Below are 20,771 nucleotides of genomic sequence, written 5' to 3' on the forward strand. Positions count from 1 at the left end.
GATCACCACTTTATTTTAAGAATGTGAAATGTCAGAATAATAGTAGAGAGAATGATTTATTTCAGCTTTTAATTCTTTCATCACATTCCCAGTGGGTCAGAAGTTTACATACACTCAATTAGTATTTGGTAGCATTGCATTTAAATTGTTTAACTTGGGTCAAACGTTTCGGGTAGCCTTCCACAAGCTTCCCACAATAAGTTGGGTGAATTTTGGCCCATTCCTCCTGACAGAGCTGGTGTAACTGAGTCAGTTTGTAGACCTCCTTGCTCGCAAAAGCTTTTTCAGTTCTGCCAACAAATCTTCTATGGGATTGAGGTCAGGGCTTTGTGATGGCCACTCCAATACCTTGACTTTGTTGTCCTTAATCCATTTTGCCACAACTGTGGAAGTATGTTGGGGTCATTGTCCATTTGGAAGACCCATTTGCGACCAAGCTTTAACTTCCTGACTGATGCCTTGAGATGTTGCTTCAATATAGCCACATACTTTTCCTACCTCATGATGCCATCTATTTTGTGAAGCACACCAGTCCCTCCTGCAGCAAAGCCACCCCACAACATGATGCTGCCACCCGCGTGCTTCACGGTTGGGATGGCGTTCTTCGGCTTGCAAGCCTCCCCCTTTTTCCTCCAAACATAACGATGGTCATTATGGCCAAACAGTTCCATTTTTGTTTCATCAGACCAGAGGACATTTCTCCAAAAAGTACGATCTTTGTCCCCATGTGCAGTTGCAAACCGTAGTCTGGCTTTTTTATGGTGGTTTTGGAGCAGTGGCTTCTTCCTTGCTGAGCGCCCCTTTCAGGTTATGTCGATATAGGACTGTGGATATAGATAATTTTGTGCCTGTTTCCTTCAGCATTTTCACAAGGTCCTTTGCTGTTGTTCTGGGATTGATTTGCACTTTTCGCACCAAAGTACGTTCATCTCTAGGAGACAGAATGCGTCTCCTTCCGTAGTGGTATGACGGCTGCGTGGTCACATGGTGTTTATACTTGCGTACTATTGTTTGTGCAGATGAACATGGTACCTTCAGGCGTTTGGAAATTGCTCCCAAGGATGAACCAGACTTGTGGAGGTCTACAATAGTTTTTCTGAGGTCTTGGCTGATTTCTTTAGATTTTCCCATGATGTCAAGCAAAGAGGCACTGAGTTTGAAGGTAGGTCTTGAAATACATCCACAGGTACACCTCCATTTGACTCAAATGATGTCAATTAGCCTATCAGAAGCTTTTAAAGCCATGACATCATTTTCTGGAATTTTCCAAGCTGTATAAAGGCACAGTCAACTTAGTGTATGTAAACTTCTGACCCACTGGAATTGTGATAAAGTGAATTATAAGTGAAATAATCTGTCTGTAAACAATTGTTGGAAAAACTACTTGTGTCATGCACAAAGTAGACGTCCTAACCGACTTGCCAAAACTATAGTTTGTTAACAAGACAGTTTTGGAGTGGTTGTATAACGAGGTTTAATGACTCCAACCTGTAAACTTCTGACTTCAACTGTACATTAGTAGTAGTGGTATCTAGCACTAACATTAATATTATTATCAAATGCTATTAAGACGAATGAATAATTATAATTATGCGGACTGTTAAAAATAGTCATTAGTAATGCCAATAATGATGTAATATAGCAGTTAACTACTGCATGGGTGTATAGGCCTGACAGCAGTGGTAGAATCTTAAAGAAATAGGCCACGACCATGGTGTTAGGAAAATAGAGTGGGTGTTCGTGTGCCTGGCTGGTCTCACAGTAAAGCTGCTGGTTTATTTATGCCTGGGTTTTATTTGAGGGACAGAAGAGACAGGCGAGATTAAACTACCGTGGAAACAAATCACAGCGGCGAGGGCAGAATTAGATTTAAGCGCCTGCGCCACGTGCCCGCCGTCAGGTTTCAGCTAGCGTTTTGTCACTGTGTGTGTGTGTGCATGCAAGGAACTCTGTTCGTGTGTGTGATTGAGTGAGTGAGGATTCACTCTGTCTATCACCCCTCTGTTATTGTACACCCCTCTCCAGGTTATTATATATATCCCAGGCCTACATCAACCAATTTAATGAGAAAAAAAAAGCAAGAGTCAGGAAATTATATTTCTAATCAGTCTCCTGCAAAAAGGCCTCTTTTATTAACGCAGAGATGCTGCTCTCTCGCTTCTTCTCCCTCTCCTCCCCTCTCTCTCGTTCTCTCTCTCTCTCTCTCTCTCTCTCTCTCTCTCATTCTCTCTCTCTCTCTGTTAATGGCCTAGTAGCCAGCTAGACTACTCATCATATTAAAGCTCTCAGCTCTGAAATACACACTCCGTCCACTCCATCTCTCTGTTTCTCACCTTCCCTTCCTTTCTCTCTCTCTGTTTCTCACCTTCCCTTCCTTTCTCTCTCTCTGTTTCTCACCTTCCCTTCCTTTCTCTCTCTCTGACCCACCTGCTCCACCTCGCCTACAATAATTGTTATTGAAAGAAAAATGTTATTTCATTGAAAGAAAAACCCCAGCACACTGGTGATCTCGATGCTTCCAAAAATTGCAATGGATTTTATTTCGCTAATGTTTCGTTCTCAATAGAAGTGCGCCGTTCTGAAAAAGTGCCAGTGTGTTATTTCTTCGGGGAAATACTGTAGTAGACAGATTTGCACCACGTTTGAGGTTTGCATCAGAGCTCTAAAAGGCCTCATGAGTTGTATAGCAATAACATTGGCCCGAGCCCACAGCATGTGCAGTAGATGATAGAGTGCAAACACTGTGCATTAACCACCAATTTGTCTTACCGTTACGCAGATCAGTTCATCAGAATGGAATGGATATGGTGATAAAACATCTTCTGTCGTTTCAATTCAATTGAAGAGACAAGAACCTGCTAGTTTGACCTTGTTAGAAGTAATGAAAGACAATAGAATTGCTATATTTATCTTTACTTCTAATGTATTTTCTTTACTCTATTTGAAAATTACAGTTATTTCTGCCACTGTGTGTGTGTGCGTGTGTGCGTGTGCCTGCATGTGCGTGTGTGCGCCTGCGTGCGTACATGTGTTAGCAGTCAGAACAAAAGCACTCTCACCACCATTACACATACTAAACAGTTGCGTAGAGCTGCATCAGTTTGGGAGTCCCACCCCCTTTGAGAGTCCTGGCTCTGGCCTGGTGAGTTGTGTGGTGTGTAGGTGGTGTTGATCCGACAAGGGTGGATTCATCACTAAAGAAAAACACTAAGGCTAATTATCAATTAATATTTCAAATAGATCAAACAAATGGAGGAAAAAAGGCAAGAAATATTTAAACAATAGGATCATAACCAAAGTTTATTCTTAACTTTTTAAAATTGATATCATATAATTCTTTAAAAGGGCAATCTGCAGTTGCTATATACATCTTTAGACTATTAAATGAATGACTATATGTGACTGACCGGCTCGATCTTATGTAACAAAACTTGAAATTGTGGTTTTTACATTGGATAAAAGTAGAGACTCAGAGCTAGAAAATGGCATATCATACACTGCAGCTGAGGAACATTGGGAAAGTAATTCTGCTTTCAAAGTTGATAAACTTGTAACCCCACTTTTGAGAAAATGGCCCTTGAATGTTTTGGTACACCTACTTGGAGAGCTTTTCTTTGTCTACACCCATTCAGCATCGTTCACACCCTTTTAAGCCTTAGCCCCACCCATCCATTTAAGGATTCACATGTGAGGCCATGTACTAAACAACCAAGGATTTCAAGACGAAAGGCTGGTTTATACTACGTCTATCGACAGTTGTCGCAGTGACATCATGAACATTCTATTGTTGTCCAACATCAAACTTGTCGTTGTCGTTGTGAAAAAGCAGTGGCGATTTTAGCATGTAAATCTTGGTGGGGCAAACAAAACAAAAACATGTCTGATGCATGCCAGCAAAGCCACAACACAACACTAAACAATACATTAATTGTACTATAACGGTGACAAAGGGTGCCCACAAACTGTTAGGGCCTATATAAAGCTGTCCCAACAGCAGAGTCCCAACATCTTACCACTGCTACACCTGGCTATCAGCTGAGCCTTGTCTGGCAGTGAAACCGTTCATTCAGCCTCATTTACTCCCTTTTAAAAAACATAGCTGATAAGGCTGACTTGCTAAAACAAATGTGGTTTCTAATTTTTTATTTAACCTTTATTTATCCAGGTAGGCCAGTTGAGAACAAGTTCTCATTTACAACTGTGACCTGGCCAAGATAAAGCAAAGCAGTGCGACAATAAACAGAGTTACACATAAACAAACGTACAGTCAATAACACAATAGAATATTTATCATTTTAAACTTGGAAAAGAGCCCATTAATCCTAGATTTGGGACCACACAGCCACTCCACTGAATAGCAGGCTAGTGATTGCTTTGCAATGCTTGCAGTTAATGTTAGCCACTGTCACTGATTACTTCCAAACCACACATTGTTGAATTTGCAATTTCCGACTTTTTGTGTAATGTTTATGTCCAATGGCCAATGAGCACCAATACGTTTTATCTATAATTTCTCTCCATTATTTATCTTCATATGACAAGGATTAAAAAGGATTTGCCAGCAGATTGTCGACTTGATTCATGATGATGACTGCTAGCAAAAAAAAATTAAGTATGATGTTGACATGATCAGTCCAATCAAAGCTACTGTACATATAACTGACATCATTTTATCTGTGGCCAATGACCTTGAGCCTTCTTGGATGTGCACTTCTAATCTACAGTAACTCTATGGCAGTACCCAAGGGGCTAGAATTTTGTAGCTCTCCCCTTAGACTTGGCGGTGACGTAGTGTCACCATGAGTGACTGAACACTGAGCCAATCACGGTGCTGTATTTTCTGTATTTTCTTCTGGCTAACACATCACCACGGACCGCACTGAGCTAGGCTGAAACACCGGCATTAAGGAGCTGCCTTACTCAAGAAAACAAAAAAGAGACCATGTTTGTATGAGGCTTTATTAACTCAATGATTTATATATATATTTGACATTGTTTGCAGACTGATGTGACATGTATTAATGCCAAAATAACAGGCAAGCCCTGTTTATATATAGACTCTGCCCCACCTGCCCTGAATGACGGGTCGCCATTGTGAAAAGTCTACAGGCTGTATGACATCAGCACCCTGGAGGTCCAAAATAGCATAACTGGTGTATTTTAACACCAATAATCCCATCCGTTTAAAAATGAATTTAGTTTATGTCAATCTAGCAAACCAGGCAACTAAAAGCAACTTTCTAAACAATGTTTTGGTTCGTTTCTAGATTGTTACCTGGCTTGCCAGTTCAAATAATGACCATATCATATAGCTGACAACGTATAAATTTAGCTCATTTGTATTCATAATTACAGGAAAATAAACTCTCAACAAGATCATTATTTACAAGTTAATGGTGAGCTAATTACAGAAAATAGCTTACGGTTGTGAGTGTGATGAAATAAAAGCAGGGCATTCTACAAGAAAATTTTTGAACATGGACACTGTCTCGTTGGCCTAAAGTTATATCCTAATTTGACTTTGGTGCAGGTCATGTTCTTCACATTACCGTCTCTGGTAAACACATACTATATCAAATAAAATAGTTACTTGTCTTTTGTTTAGGCATGTAGCTAAACAATGAACCATAATCCCAACTCACAATGTTACTACCCTGCATGAATCTGCAGGTAACTAACCAACCAGGTTCAATGCTAGCTAGCTAACATTAGGCAATAACTAGCAATGCAAATGGCTCTGAGATACAAATAATATTACTACACAGATCATACACGTAACGTTAGCTAGCGAGCCAGCCAGCTAACATTAGCTAGCTAACAGTACACCTTAACTTGAAATGAAAATGACTTTCTGACAAAATTAGAAACGTATAATATGTGAAAATGTAGCAAGCTAGACTATTTTACCCATATACATGGATGGACGCTTCTCCCTCTCTGTCACGGATGCCAAGGTTGCCCTTAGTTTGAAGATATAATCCGGAGACAGGTGTTTTATACAACAGCCTTATGTGTGTTCTCTTTTCAACTCCCTCTGCATATTTGCAATCAAACGTTCTTTGTATGATCTTTTACCAGATCTAATGTGTTATATTCTCCTACATTCCTTTAACATTTCCACAAACATCAAAGTGTTTCCTTTCAAATGGTACCAAGAAAATGCATATCCTTGCTTCAGTGCCTGAGCTACAGGCAGTTAGATTTGGGTGTCATTTAGGCGAAAATTGAAAAAAAGGGGCCAATCCTTAAGAGATTAACAATTTTATTCGTATTTACAGATGGCATACAAGTTTGTTGTTAAGGCACATGAAAGTTCACATGTTCCAGAAGGCATTTCTGCCCCCCAAAAAAGTTTAAGTTCAAATGGCTCTCCTGTGAAGTAGTGACGTGCGACATACACCTAGTTTCCTGAAATGAGTCACATATAGACATTGATTCTTGAGGGAAACAACGTATAAATGCCTCATGTGCTTAGTTCAACTGTCGTACCCCGTCAGAAACCAAATTATAAGCTTTTTTTTTTACACCGTTGTTTGTAAACAATATACGTGTAAACAAATACAGCGTAGCCTTCAAACAAGGTTAAAACGATGCTTTCGATATCATGGATGGTCAGTATTTGCATCCATAGCGCTGTCTATGAATTTGAGAGTGGTTACGTACCTCCATCACCATCCCTCAGCTGTTTACGATATCAGTGGCGGGGTGTCCTCTTTGTTATTGTTTGTAACGTCAGATTGCCTCTTTAAATCACTGTGTTAAGTTTAATTCAAGTAAACTACTGAAAACACCATCATTAATGTGGGCCCTCGACTTTGAATCATTGAATTTGGCTTAACAGCATATTTAAATGTAACCCACGTCATTATATCAAGATATTGGGAATCTCCTAGATATCTGATTATCACAACAGTCTATTGACAACTGTGATACACAACTCATCTTAACATAAAACAAATGCTCCTGATTAATAACAGAGTTTAACAGAAAATGTGCATAATATAAATCTTAGCTAGTTGCCCATGAAGTGTGTCGATACAACCCCCGCATAGATGAAGGCCCTCTGGAAAATCTCATACCATTCAATAACCCAATGGGTAACACCCTCACCATCATCATGTTTCTCCCAAAAATGCATTCGACAGGAAGACATACATTTTGGCTGCCATGTTGTGTTTTCAAACACTTGTCTCCAGATATTCCTTTTTGCGATGCTCCATCGCCATTTTCTTCATGGTTGTGTCTGACTTGAGGTCAGTTCGTCTTAGAAGTTTATTTGTTTTTGGATCAGTCCTTTGCCTGTTAAAGGGTAAGAGTGTAGACCATTCTCATAAAAATGGGGTTAATTCATTCATTAATTTAGCTATTCCATTGTAATGTTTATAGACATTACGGACTACACAAGATTCTCCCAGTCCTGACAAATACTTGTTTATGCTTTTGTTTGGAGAATTTTGAGAGGAAAAACTTAATCAGGCTTCATAGCCTTTAACTACGGACAACAAATTATTGTTGCTGTCAATGTGTTGCTTCAGTTCTACAGTTGTGCACGTAAGGAATGACAAACAATTGATTCCGTCACTACTGAATGACCCTATATTTACTTATTGTAATAATCTGACTGCACTATTAGTAGTAGTACATTAATGTATAATTCTAATCAATATTCAGAATCCAGCAACACACTTACATTTGTAGATGTTTCTCAATGGCCTTTCTCTCATAAACCGTTCCATCCTGGTTTTTCACTGGATCAATGAACATCTTCTTGGTTAGCGGACAAATTAGATGTGAGGGTGTGAACTTCTTAGTCAACTCTTCACCCACCAATTTCTGTAAGTGAACAATAAAGGATTATCTTACCATGTATGCTGTTAAACAAAAGTACTTGCTGTTCAAACAAATGTAGAACCTGACAAACCTGGAAACCAAGAAAGTGTGCTGTATATACACAACAGTATACTACACACAACAGTGGTATGGTGTTTCACCATTTTATTCTTATTGATAATGAGAATTAGTCTGACGCCTTGCTTCAAATCCCTTGTGTGTGTGTGTGTCTCAGGATGGGTTAAAAGCAAAAAGTCACATTTCTGTTCACATGTTTTAAATGTTTACATTTCGAATTTCTTGTGACACAATACATTTAAAAGGTGAATTGGGCATTACATTTGATAACATGTTAAACAGGGGAGATTGGTTTTGATATACTAGCCATTGTAAACCAAAGTGTGGAATGCAGTCACTCATTGTCCTTAGACTGCTTTTAAGGTAAATAAACACATCTAAATATGTAAAATTGCTGAACTATAATTATTATAATTTTTTTAATAAATAGGGGGAATATGTGTATTCACCTGTTCCATGTCATCCACTGAATTGCCTGCAGTTTCCTCCGTGTTTTTCTTGGCCTCTTGTTCATATTTTTCTCTGCTGGTTAGGAATTCCTCTGCCAAAATACTTTTACAAAACATTTTCATTTAGATAATATTAATGTAGGCATGAATTCAACATAGTCAATATATACAATATACCATTTGGAAACTAAGATGGATTTGAAATTACATCAAAATAATTAGAATTACTGTTGTATAGTGTCAAATAATTGTTCAAGTCAACCTGTCCAGCGGATCTTCAGGTTCAGGGGCGATGAGCAGTCCATACACAGCATCCAAGATCTCTCTCATGGTTATGTGAGCCGAGTAGTTACGGTCAAATATGTTGTGGCAGATACGGCCCACACTGTTTACGTTGCAGTGGTACACCTTTGTCCACATTAAGGATATTTCATAATGGTTCATATAAAAGCATTTAACAAACATGATATTTCACCTGAAATCACACCAGAAACGTATCAATAGAGCTATATTTGTGGTCCATTTTAGTCTGATCTTCTGAGAGTGGCGGCATTTCAAATCCATGGGTGTTTTTGTTATGAGGTGTTTTCGTTTTCGAACCTTACCCTAACCCTAACCACACACTAGCCTGCCTCAATTTAACCTCTTGCACTTGCATGTAACTATAGGTTGCTTTGCGAATCAAAAAGTGTAAATGTTATAAATGTTTCCCAGCTGTTGCGATTTAGACGATGTTATACTTTCTCGTGAGTTGGGATAATTATGATGTTGTAGAAGCAAAACAATTACTTCACATGCAGGTAAATTCCACCGTCTTTGAAAATGTAGAAGTCCTGGGTAATGGGAATAAATTCATTGTAACAGCAGTATGCAGTCACAGAATACAAAATACACTGTCTTCATGTATTCATTTGTGTAAAAGGATACAGGTGTGACAAAGCGCACAAGTGGAGGTTTGACAGGGTACTCAGCACCAAACTGACAGTACAGCTCAAAGGCTCCATTCTCATAAGGTGTATCAGGGGGGCCTTGCATGAGAATCTTCCAAAACGCTGAAAAGGTATGGAATGAGATACAGGGATTAAATGTTTGAGACAACATAAACAACAATATTATTGTTTGTGGGAGCATGCATAACAGGAATCCTGTTAGCATACGGGCTCCTGATTGGTGCATCTCAGTGCTTGAGGCGTCACTACAGACACCCTGGTTCGATTCCAGGCTGTATCACAACCGGCCGTGATTGGGAGTCCCATAGGGGGATGCACAATTGGCCCAGCGTCGTCCGGGTTTGGCCGGTGTAGGCCGTGTAGGCCGTCATTGTAAATAAGAATTACCGACGAGCAGCATTGTAGAAACTAAATACATTACAAAGGAACGTCTTGATTAGTGTTATGTTATGTTAGCTAGCTATAAAGTTGCTTTTGTATAATAGCCAACCTCTACCGACTAGCAGCACTGTAGAAACTATTACATTACAACGGAACGATTTGACTAGTGCAGTGTTAGCTAGCTACATAGCTGTCTTTGTCATAGCTTGATAATTGTGTAGTTCAGTAATTATCGAGGTTAGCTAGGTTAGCTAGCCAGCTATTTCCGTCCCCCACGACGCCATTGTTCCATACCCAGCCAACTATTACCGACGAGCAGCATTGTAGAAACTAAATACATTACAAAGGAACGTCTTGATTAGTGTTATGTTATGTTAGCTAGCTACAAAGTTGCTTTTGTATAATAGCCAACCTCTACCGACTAGCAGCACTGTAGAAACTATTACATTACAACGGAACGACTTGATTAGTGTAGCGGTGTGTTAGTTAGCTAGCATTTTCGTCATTTTAGTCAATAAGATTTTCGCAACGTAGCTTAACTTTCTGAACATTCGAGACGTGTAGTCCACTTGTCATTCCAATCTCCTTTGCATTAGCGTAGCCTCTTCTGTAGCTTGTCAACTATGTGTCTGTCTATCCCTGTTCTCTCCCCTCTGCACAGGCCATACAAACGCTTCACACCGCGTGGCCGCTGCCACTCTAACCTGGTGGTCCCAGCGCGCACGACCCACGTGGAGTTCCAGGTCTCCGGCAGCCTCTGGAACTGCCGGTCTGCGGCCAACAAGGCTGAGTTCATCTCAGCCTATGCTACCCTCCAGTCCCTAGACTTCCTGGCGCTGACGGAAACATGGATTACCACAGATAACACTGCTACTCCTACTGCTCGCTCCTCGTCTGCCTACGTGTTCTCGCATACCCCTAGAGCATCGAGCCAGCGGGGTGGTGGCACTGGAATCCTCATCTCTCCCAAGTGGACATTCTCTCTTTCTCCCCTGACCCATCTGTCTATCTCCTCATTTGAATTCCATGCTGTCACAGTTACCAGCCCTTTCAAGCTTAACATCCTTATCATTTATCGCCCTCCAGGTTCCCTTGGAGAGTTCATCAATGAGCTTGATGCCTTGATAAGTTCCTTCCCTGAGGATGGCTCACCTCTCACAGTTCTGGGTGACTTTAACCTCCCCACGTCTACCTTTGACTCATTCCTCTCTGCCTCCTTCTTTCCACTCCTCTCCTCTTTTGACCTCACCCTCTCACCTTCCCCCCCTACTCACAAGGCAGGCAATACGCTTGACCTCATCTTTACTAGATGCTGTTCTTCCACTAATCTCATTGCAACTCCCCTCCAAGTCTCTGACCACTACCTTGTATCCTTTTCCCTCTCGCTCTCATCCAACACTTCTCACTCTGCCCCTACTCGGATGGTATTGCGCCGTCCCAACCTTCGCTCTCTCTCTCCCGCTACTCTCTCCTCTTCCATCCTATCATCTCTTCCCTCTGCTCAAACCTTCTCCAACCTATCTCCTGATTCTGCCTCCTCAACCTTCCTCTCCTCCCTTTCTGCATCCTTTGATTTTCTCTGTCCCCTATCCTCCAGGCCGGCTCGGTCCTCCACTCCTGCGCCGTGGCTCGACGACTCACTGCGAGCTCACAGAACAGGGCTCCGGGCAGCCGAGCGGAAATGGAGGAAAACTCGCCTCCCTGCGGACCTGGCATCCTTTCACGCCCTCCTCTCTACATTTTCCTCTTCTGTCTCTGCTGCTAAAGCCACTTTCTACCACTCTAAATTCCAAGCATCTGCCTCTAACCCTAGGAAGCTCTTTGCTACCTTCTCCTCCCTCCTGAATCCTCCTCCCCCTCCCCCCCCCCTCCTCTCTCTCTGCGGATGACTTCGTCAACCATTTTGAAAAGAAGGCTGATGACATCCGATCCTCGTTTGCTAAGCCAAACGACACCGCTGGTCCTGCTCACACTGCCCTACCCTGTGCTTTGACCTCTTTCTCCCCTCTCTCTCCAGATGAAATAACGCGTCTCGTGACGGCCGGCCGCCCAACAACCTGCCCACTTGACCCTATCCCCTCCTCTCTTCTCCAGACCATTTCCGGAGACCTTCTCCCCTACCTCGCTCATCAACTCATCCTTGACCGCTGGCTACGTCCCTTCCGTCTTCAAGAGAGCGAGAGTTGCACCCCTTCTGAAAAAACCTACACTCGATCCCTCCGATATCAACAACTACAGACCAGTATCCCTTCTTTCTTTTCTCTCCAAAACTCTTGAACGTGCCGTCCTTGGCCAGCTCTCCTGCCATCTCTCTCAGAATGACCTTCTTGATCCTAATCAGTCAGGTTTCAAGACTGGGCATTCAACTAAGACTGCTCTTCTCTGTGTCACGGAGGCTCTCCGCACTGCTAAAGCTAACTCTCTCTCATCCTTCTAGACCTATCTGCTGCCTTTGATACTGTGAACCATCAGATCCTCCTCTCCACCCTCTCCGAGCTGGGCATCTCCGGCGCGGCCCACGCTTGGATTGCGTCCTACCTGACAGGTCGCTCCTACCAGGTGGCGTGGCGAGAATCTGTCTCCGCACCACGTGCTCTCACCACTGGTGTCCCCCAGGGCTCTGTTCTAGGCCCTCTCCTATTCTCACTATACACCAAGTCACTTGGCTCGGTCGTATCCTCACATGGTCTCTCCTATCATTGCTACGCAGACGACACACAATTAATCTTCTCCTTTCCCCCTTCTGATAACCAGGTGGCGAATCGCATCTCTGCATGTCTGGCAGACATATCAGTGTGGATGACGGCTCACCACCTCAAGCTGAACCTCGGCAAGATGGAGCTGCTCTTCCTCCCGGGGAAGGACTGCCCGTTCCATGATCTCACCATCACGGTTGACAACTCCCTTGTGTCCTCCTCCCAGAGTGCTAAGAACCTTGGCGTGACCCTGGACAACACCCTGTCGTTCTCCACTAACATCAAGGCGGTGACCCGATCCTGTAGGTTCATGCTCTACAACATTCGCAGAGTACGACCCTGCCTCACACAGGAAGCGGCGCAGGTCCTAGTCCAGGCACTTGTCATCTCCCGTCTGGATTACTGCAACTCGCTGTTGGCTGGGCTCCCTGCCTGTGCCATTAAACCCCTACAACTCATCCAGAACGCCGCAGCCCGTCTGGTGTTCAACCTTCCCAAGTTCTCACGTCACCCCGCTCCTCCGCTCTCTCCCAGTTGAAGCTCGCATCCGCTACAAGTCCATGGTGCTTGCCTACGGAGCTGTGAGGGGAACGGCACCTCCGTACCTTCAGGCTCTGATCAGGCCCTACACCCAAACAAGGGCACTGCGTTCATCCACCTCTGGCCTGCTCGCCTCCCTACCTCTGAGGAAGCACAGTTCCCGCTCAGCCCAGTCAAAACTGTTCGCTGCTCTGGCACCCCAATGGTGGAACAAGCTCCCTCACGACGCCAGGACAGCGGAGTCAATCACCACCTTCCGGAGACACCTGAAACCCCACCTCTTTAAGGAATACCTGGGATAGGATAAAGTAATCCTTCTAACCCCCCCCCCCCCAAAAAAAGATTTAGATGCACTATTGTAAAGTGGTTGTTCCACTGGATATCATAAGGTGAATGCACCGATTTCTAAGTCGCTCTGGATAAGAGCGTCTGCTAAATGACTTAAATGTAAGAATTTGAGTGAAGTAAGCATACCCATATCTTGGGGTTGTGACTACTTTGTCACACTTCCTAGGAATTCCCATCATTAAGCATTATAGGCATACATGTAACACTTTATTTGCTGTGCCACTGAACCACTTTGATGCATAAGGATTTATTATACCTGCTCATAATCAAATCAAATCACATTTTATTGGTCACATACACATATTTAGCAGATGTTATTGCGGGTGTAGCAAAATGCTTGTGTTCCTAGCTCCAACAGTGAAGTAGTATCTAACAATTCACAATGCTTTATTAATTCAGTTATAGATGTATAGGCAGTTATGTCTATAAACATCTGTGCCATGAATTATAAGGCATTATCCTGAGCATATTAAGAATGTCATTATAAAGCAAAAGTGTATTCATAGCAAGTGTTATCGAATCAATAACACTAAAAACAATACCCCAATACTGCTTACTTACTGAAATCTGACTCTAATGGCAAAACTGTGCAGAATGGATGTGGGTCACAATGCAGACTCTTCAGCTCTTCCAGAATGCGTTTGTCCTTCTCCAAAAACCGACTGCTCTTGGATTCCTTGATGTTCTTTTTCAATGAACTATTTTGGGAGATGTTTATTTTGTTAACGAAATACAGTAGTTTACCTAAATTGCAAAGTTATATACAAGACTTGCTTTTTGACATTTTGTGATTGAGAGACAGCAATCCATATTTTGAGACTTTTACTAAACCCACTGCTAAAGAACAATGGGCTTGAACAGGTAGTTATATTGTGCATGCAGAAATCACCCCAGAATGAAATATGACATTTTGGTAGTGGAACATCACTTACTTCTCTGTCACAGTGACTTTACTGTTTAATTCACTTGGTAGAGAAACCTCTGGCTGCTCATCATAGCCATTTTTGGCGAAGAGAGTAGTTAAAACACTCTGTAAAGAATTAATAAGACATTAGCATTATTCGTTGCAATCCGTATAATATCAGTGTTACTAATTTCCCTTATGAAGGGACACTTCACCATTTTTTACCTTATACAGTACATTCTGAAAGTATTCAGAAGGCTTGACTTTTTCCACATTTTGTTACGTTACAGCCTTATTTTTAAATGTATTAAATCGTTTTTTTCCCTCATCAATCTACACACAATACCCCATAATGACGAAGCAAAAACAGGTTTTAATAATTTATAAGAAATAAAAAACTTTTACATAAGTATTCAGACCCTTTACTCAGTACTTTGTTGAAGCACCTTTGGCAGAGATTACAGCCTTGAGGCTTCTTGGGTATAATGCTACAAGCTTGGCACACCTGTATTTGGGGAGTTTCTCCCATTCTTCTCTGCAGATCCTCTCAAGCTCTGTCAGGTTGGATGGGGAGCGTCACTGCACAGCTATTTTCACGTCTCTCCAGAGATGTTAGATCGGGTTCAAGTCCGGGCTCTGGCTGGGCCACTCAAGGACATTCAGAGACTTGCGTTGTCTTGGCTCTGTGCTTCGGGTCGTTGTCCTGTTGGAAGGCGAACCTTCATCCCAGTCTGATGTCCTGAGCAGGTTTTCATCAAGGATCTCTCTGTACTTTGCTCCGTTCATCTTTCCCTCGATCCTGACTAGTCTCCAAGTCTATGCTGCAGAAAAACATCCACAGAGCATGATGCTGCCACCACCATGCTTCACCGTAGGGATGGTGCCAGGTTTCCTCCAGACGTGACGCTTTACATTCAGGCCAAAGAGTTCAGTATTGGTTTCATCAGACCAGAGAATATTGTTTCTCATGGTCTAAGATTCCTTTAGGTGCCTTTTGGAAAACTCCAAGCGGGCTGTCATGTGCCTTTTACTGAAGAGTGGCCACTCTACTATAAAGGCCTGATTGGTGGAGTGCTGCAGAGATGGTTGTCCTTCTGGAAGGTTCTCTCATCTCCACAGAGGAACTCTGGAGCTCTGTTAGAGTGACCATCGGGTTCTTGATCACCTCCCTGACCTTCTCCCCCGACTGCTCAGTTTGGCCGGGCGGCCAGCTCTAGGAAAAGTCTTGGTGGTTCCAAACTTCTTCCATTTAAGAATGATGGAGGCCACTGTGTTCTTGGGAACCTTCAATGCTGCAGAATTATTAATATTTTTTTTGCCTCGACTCAACCCTGTCTCGGAGCTCTACGGACAATTCCTTCGACCTCATGGCTTGGTTCTTTCTCTGTCAACTGCGGGACCTTATATAGACAGGTGTGTGCCTTTCCAAATCATGTCCAATCAATTGAACTTACCAGAAGTGGACTCCAATCAAGTTGTAGAAACATCTCAAGGATGATCAATGGAAACAGGATGCACCTGAGCTCAATTTTTGAGTCTCACAGCAAAGGGTCTGAATACTTATGTAAATAAGCTATTTCTGTTTTTAAACTCAAACTCTAAAAAGCTGTTTCCGTTTTGTCATTATGGGGTATTGTGTGTAGGCAGATGAGGAAAATTGTTTATTTAATCAATTTTAGAATAAAGCTGTAACGTAACAAAATGTGGAAAAAGTAAAGGGGTCTGAATACTTTCCGAATCAGTGTATATCATTATGTCCAGCACCATACCTTTGTATGGCACGTTTCTACGTTCTGTAGTCAAAAAGATAAGAAGAAAAGGTCCTGAGAAAAAACGTTCTGTGATTTTACAAAACGACAAGAAGTTTCAAGCTAAGTCTCAGTGCCACAATAAACTTTGAAAATCACTGTTCAGTTTTTTAAAATCCTCTGGAGTAATTTTATTAGGACCTTTTCTTCTTATCTATAGAGAATGTATAAACGTGTCATTTTCACATATGTAGACACTGACATGGTGCTGGGGTAAAAAAGTGGTGAAGTGTCCCTTTAACTTATTTCATATCAAATACATGGAAACAAACATTAGTGTCCTGTTTGAATAGATTTGACTTGATAAGTCCTACCTTGCTCGTAATGGAGGATGGGTTCATTTTTTCCTTAGGTTTCCTCATCTCCAAAGATAGAACCGTTTCCATTTCAAAGAGCTTCAGACCAGCTGTACCCGTCTCTGGTTTGAAACAGCATCCTCCTACAAGACATGGACGAAGTAGAAGAAGTTGCCTCAATGTTATTACTTGATGCAATTATGAAGGAAAAAACAGGGCATCTGTTGAGCCACAAAAACACACCAGATGGCTACAACAAATTTCAATAGACTCTAGTTTAGTCTGATGTGTCCTCTGAATTGATCCAAATGCAATTTAAGCTTTCAAAAAGATGCACACTGGTTGTAGAAGAACGCATCATAATGACAGTCAGACAATTTAGACCAGAAAAGTGATTTAGAAGCTAAGTCATTGTTTAAAAACAAACTAATTCTAAACCCTTTACAATCCCTCTCTAAGGTATACTTTTTTATTTATTTCACCTTTATTTAACCAGGTAGGCAAGTTGAGAACAAGTTCTCATTTACAACTGCGACCTGGCCAAGATAAAGCAAAGCAGTGTGACACAGACAACAACAGAGTTACACATGGAGTAAACAATAAACAAGCCAATAACACAATAAACAAGTCAATGACACAGTAGAAAAAAGAAAGTCTATATACAGTGTGTGCAAAAGACATGAGGAGGTATGGCAATAAATAGGAGCAAATAATTACAATTTAGCAGATTAACACTGGAGTGATAAATGAGCAGCAGATGATGATGTGCATGTAGAGATACAGGTGTGCAAAAGAGCAGAAAAGTAAATAAAATAAAAACAGTAAGGGGATGAGGTAGGTAGATTGTCCATCTGTACATTTCCCACCCTATGTACAGCTGCAGCGATCGATTAGCTGCTCAGATAGCTGATGTTTAAAGTTGGTGAGGGAAATAAAAGTCTCCAACTTCAGCGATTTTTGCAATTCGTTCCAGTCACTGGCAGCAGAGTGTTCAAGTGTTACTATTACGTTATACTGTAGTATTACAATGAATTTGGGGGCGAAAGGTTGCCGAATGCGGTCTGAATGTGTCAAGGGAAAAACGACTCTGGCTTGTGTAGTAATAGGAAGTATTATTGGAATAGGCACTTAGGTTGTTTATTAGCAGAATTGCAAGCTACTGTAGTTCGAGTTGAGGGGCACATTTTCAGGTTCGAATTTGTCCCAATAATTGTGAGGAAATTTGCCTACTTGTAAATATTATCACACCCTGCATCTTGACTAGTTTCTGAAAGGCACGGCATGTGCAATGATTTCTGTCACATTTCGTTACTGACTGTAATATTGAATACTGACACCAAACACTGACACAAATATTTTAGAAATGCCAAGTTGAAACATTTGGAATGTTGCCTCTCTTCCACTTGTTTAAAATTTCGAGTCATGCAAAAATAATGAGAAAGTATTAGCACCAAAAAATGCATTCATTCTGACCTTCATCCAGATTTGAACCACAAGGAAGCCATCATTATGATGTCCTATGCCCACTGGGATGAGCTAGAATCTCCTTAGACATTATACATTATACCTGTTGCGTTGCTGATTCCATGCAGCATGTGGTTATCCACCTTTCCGACAATGATGGCATCAACAATAATGTTAAAGCGTATCAACTTGGTCGTGACGTCATCTGGTTTTGTCTTTGACCTATGAACACAATTCTTAATAAATACAATCCCAAATGGAACACTACCCTTTATGTTATTGCATTGCATGTAAAACAATCAAAAATATACAAATATCCACAAACAGATTGTAGTCACAGTTTTCCACACGGAAAAAGTCTAAAGATAAATAAATCATTTTTACATCACATCATTCCCATCTGTGAGACATATGATGCGAAGTCTGCAGTCTGGAAATTGCTGTCCAACTTTTTCCAGTTCAGATATGCCATGATTCAAGGCATCATACAGCGCAGTGCGTCCATTTGCCTTAAGATTGTGTATGTGCTCCTGTAAGTGCCAAAATTGTTTACATGTAAATCGATTGTTCGGTTTTTTTAAAGAGAAAAATACGCACACTCTGTATACTCCCAAACATCAAATGGGGATGACCAACGTTCTTTGTTTTACATATAATAAGATGTCACGTTAGCTGATATAACATACCAAATTATATTTTACCTCACTTGAAAAAGGGTAAAGAATGATACCATGAATCCCACAAAATCCCATGTTTGAGGGGAGTATGAGTATATGATCTCAGTACACCAAGGTCTGTATTTTATGGAACTGCTTTGCTATTTTGCATTCAGAAAATAGACATTATGACAAAAATATATTTACCTTAAAGGTCTCCAGAGTCTCTGTAAATGTGTGGAGAGTCTTAACTGATGAGTCAAACTTCACCAAGCCAATGACGTGATGGAAATCGTAAGCCATGCTTCTAGTTATGAAGTTATCAAACAGCTGTTTGACTGCAACCAACCGTGTCATTTTGTCATCTGAGTCATAGCATGTCTCTTCCATGGAGGAGCTTGAATCCACTAGCACCTTAACAATGTTGGATGGAGAAAACAGCAAAGGAGGAGCTAACTTAACTGTTATAATGTATAATGTTGTTGCACCAGCATACATTCTAAGGTGAAGACCTTGGGCTGCTCCTTGGTCTTTGCAACACCTCATCATTGGAACCATATCAATGGCTAATACCTGATGTGTCAAAACTGACCTTAGATGCAGAAATATAAACGGATACAGTATATTGAAATATAATCTATCATAAATTACCAATATTGCCTCTTTAGGAGTCCTGGTGGTCATGAAAGTCTGGTCACTTCTGGTGTCTCTCATTCTACAGAGAAATTCAAAACATACAATAAGCAATGAAGGGGTATGATGGAGATTATAGGTACTTCCATTAATTTAACTCATTATCAATGTGATCCATGTTCATGAACTGCCCACCAGTAATTATGAAGCTTCATATAGTTTCAAACAGAATGTTTGACTTGTTTTCATATTATAAGTACTTACTCATGTGCCAATTCATCCACATTCACATTTATGTGTTTCCCAGCTAAGCAATCAAAAGCAATGAAATTCTGAGGAGATCCTTTGGCTTTTTCGATGTAAACACCCAGGTTATCTGTAAAACAACAAACAATTATTTATCCTGCTAACCACGCAAAGGACAACAGTAGGCAAGCATTTTAAATGGCAAAACACCAGACGCAATGATTCAAATAAAAACATTTAGCAGCACTTTAGTTTACGGTGCTGAAATAACAGGGCAACAACTGGGAAGTAAGAGGAAACAACTGGGAAGTAAGAGGAAACAACAGGGAAATAACAGGGCAACAACTGGGAAGTAAGAGGAAACAACAAGGAAATAACAGGGCAACAACTGGGAAGTAAGAGGAAACAACTGGGAAGTAAGCGGAAACAACAGGGAAATAACAGGGCAACAACTGGGAAGTAAGAGGAAACAACTGGGAAGTAAGCGGAAACAACAGGGAAATAACAGGGCAACAACTGGGAAGTAAGAGGAAACAACTGGGAAGTAAGCGGAAACAACAGGGAAATAACAGGGCAACAACTGGGAAGTAAGAGGAAACAACAAGGAAATAACAGGGCAACAACTGGGAAGTAAGAGGAAACAACTGGGAAGTAAGCGGAAACAACAGGGAAATAACAGGGCAACAACTGGGAAGTAAGAGGAAACAACTGGGAAGTAAGCGGAAACAACAGGGAAATAACAGGGCAACAACTGGGAAGTAAGAGGAAACAACTGGGAAGTAAGAGGAAACAACTGGGAAGTAAGAGGAAACAACTGGGAAGTAAGAGGAAACAACAGGGAAATAACAGGGCAACAACTGGGAAGTAAGAGGAAACAACTGGGAAGTAAGAGGAAACAACAGGGAAGTAAGAGGAAACAACAAGGAAATAACAGGACAACAACTGGGAAGTAAGAGGAAACAACAGGGAAATAACAGGGCAACAACTGGGAAGTAAGAGGAAACAACAAGAAAATAACAGGACAACAACTGGGAAGTAAGAGGAAATAACTGGGAAGTAAGAAGAAACAACAGGGAAATAAGATGGCAACAACAAGATAACAACGCGTTAATAACCCATTCATAGTTAATATTTAGCTGCTAAATACAGATATACAGTGTGATGAAGTTTCCTGGTTGTTACATAGAAATAATGATTTGTTACTTAATTAAGAACTATAAATAATAGAGGCTAATAAGTACAAGTTATGTAATAAATATTTATGGCCATTTCACCTCTTCTCAGCAGCAGTGTACTTATTAAGAATACACTTGGAACTTTCGTAGAAAGAATGGTTATTTAACAGAATCATTTGAGAAACTATATCATACTTACAATGTATGTGGGCCAATCTCAAAATGTACCTTTTGGGTCTTTCCTTGTTGTGCATAATTCTCCAGTCCTTACCATGTTGTTATTGACTATACTTAAGTAATTATTATGTCAATTCCGA

The 20,771-nt window shown here is 41.2% G+C and overlaps 1 protein-coding gene across 1 annotated transcript in view; it reads right to left on the reverse strand.

The window, feature by feature from the left end:
- Nucleotides 1–6,373: 6,373 nt before the first annotated feature.
- Nucleotides 6,374–20,771, reverse strand: part of LOC115208603 (uncharacterized) — a 28,504-nt gene continuing 14,106 nt past the window's right edge. The window contains exons 13-25 of the mRNA XM_029776790.1: nucleotides 19,298–19,409; nucleotides 19,052–19,115; nucleotides 18,608–18,814; nucleotides 18,129–18,274; nucleotides 17,848–17,966; nucleotides 16,299–16,423; nucleotides 14,205–14,302; nucleotides 13,834–13,970; nucleotides 9,285–9,409; nucleotides 8,620–8,765; nucleotides 8,358–8,460; nucleotides 7,691–7,833; nucleotides 6,374–7,299 (exon numbers count right to left, since the gene is read on the reverse strand). Coding sequence (XP_029632650.1) covers nucleotides 7,179–7,299; nucleotides 7,691–7,833; nucleotides 8,358–8,460; nucleotides 8,620–8,765; nucleotides 9,285–9,409; nucleotides 13,834–13,970; nucleotides 14,205–14,302; nucleotides 16,299–16,423; nucleotides 17,848–17,966; nucleotides 18,129–18,274; nucleotides 18,608–18,814; nucleotides 19,052–19,115; nucleotides 19,298–19,409 — 1,646 coding nt within the window. The 3' untranslated portion in view covers nucleotides 6,374–7,178. The remainder of the gene's footprint in view (nucleotides 7,300–7,690; nucleotides 7,834–8,357; nucleotides 8,461–8,619; nucleotides 8,766–9,284; nucleotides 9,410–13,833; nucleotides 13,971–14,204; nucleotides 14,303–16,298; nucleotides 16,424–17,847; nucleotides 17,967–18,128; nucleotides 18,275–18,607; nucleotides 18,815–19,051; nucleotides 19,116–19,297; nucleotides 19,410–20,771) is intronic.

Source organism: Salmo trutta, chromosome 14 (genome assembly GCF_901001165.1).
Source record: "Salmo trutta chromosome 14, fSalTru1.1, whole genome shotgun sequence".
Lineage (NCBI taxonomy): Eukaryota > Metazoa > Chordata > Actinopteri > Salmoniformes > Salmonidae > Salmo > Salmo trutta.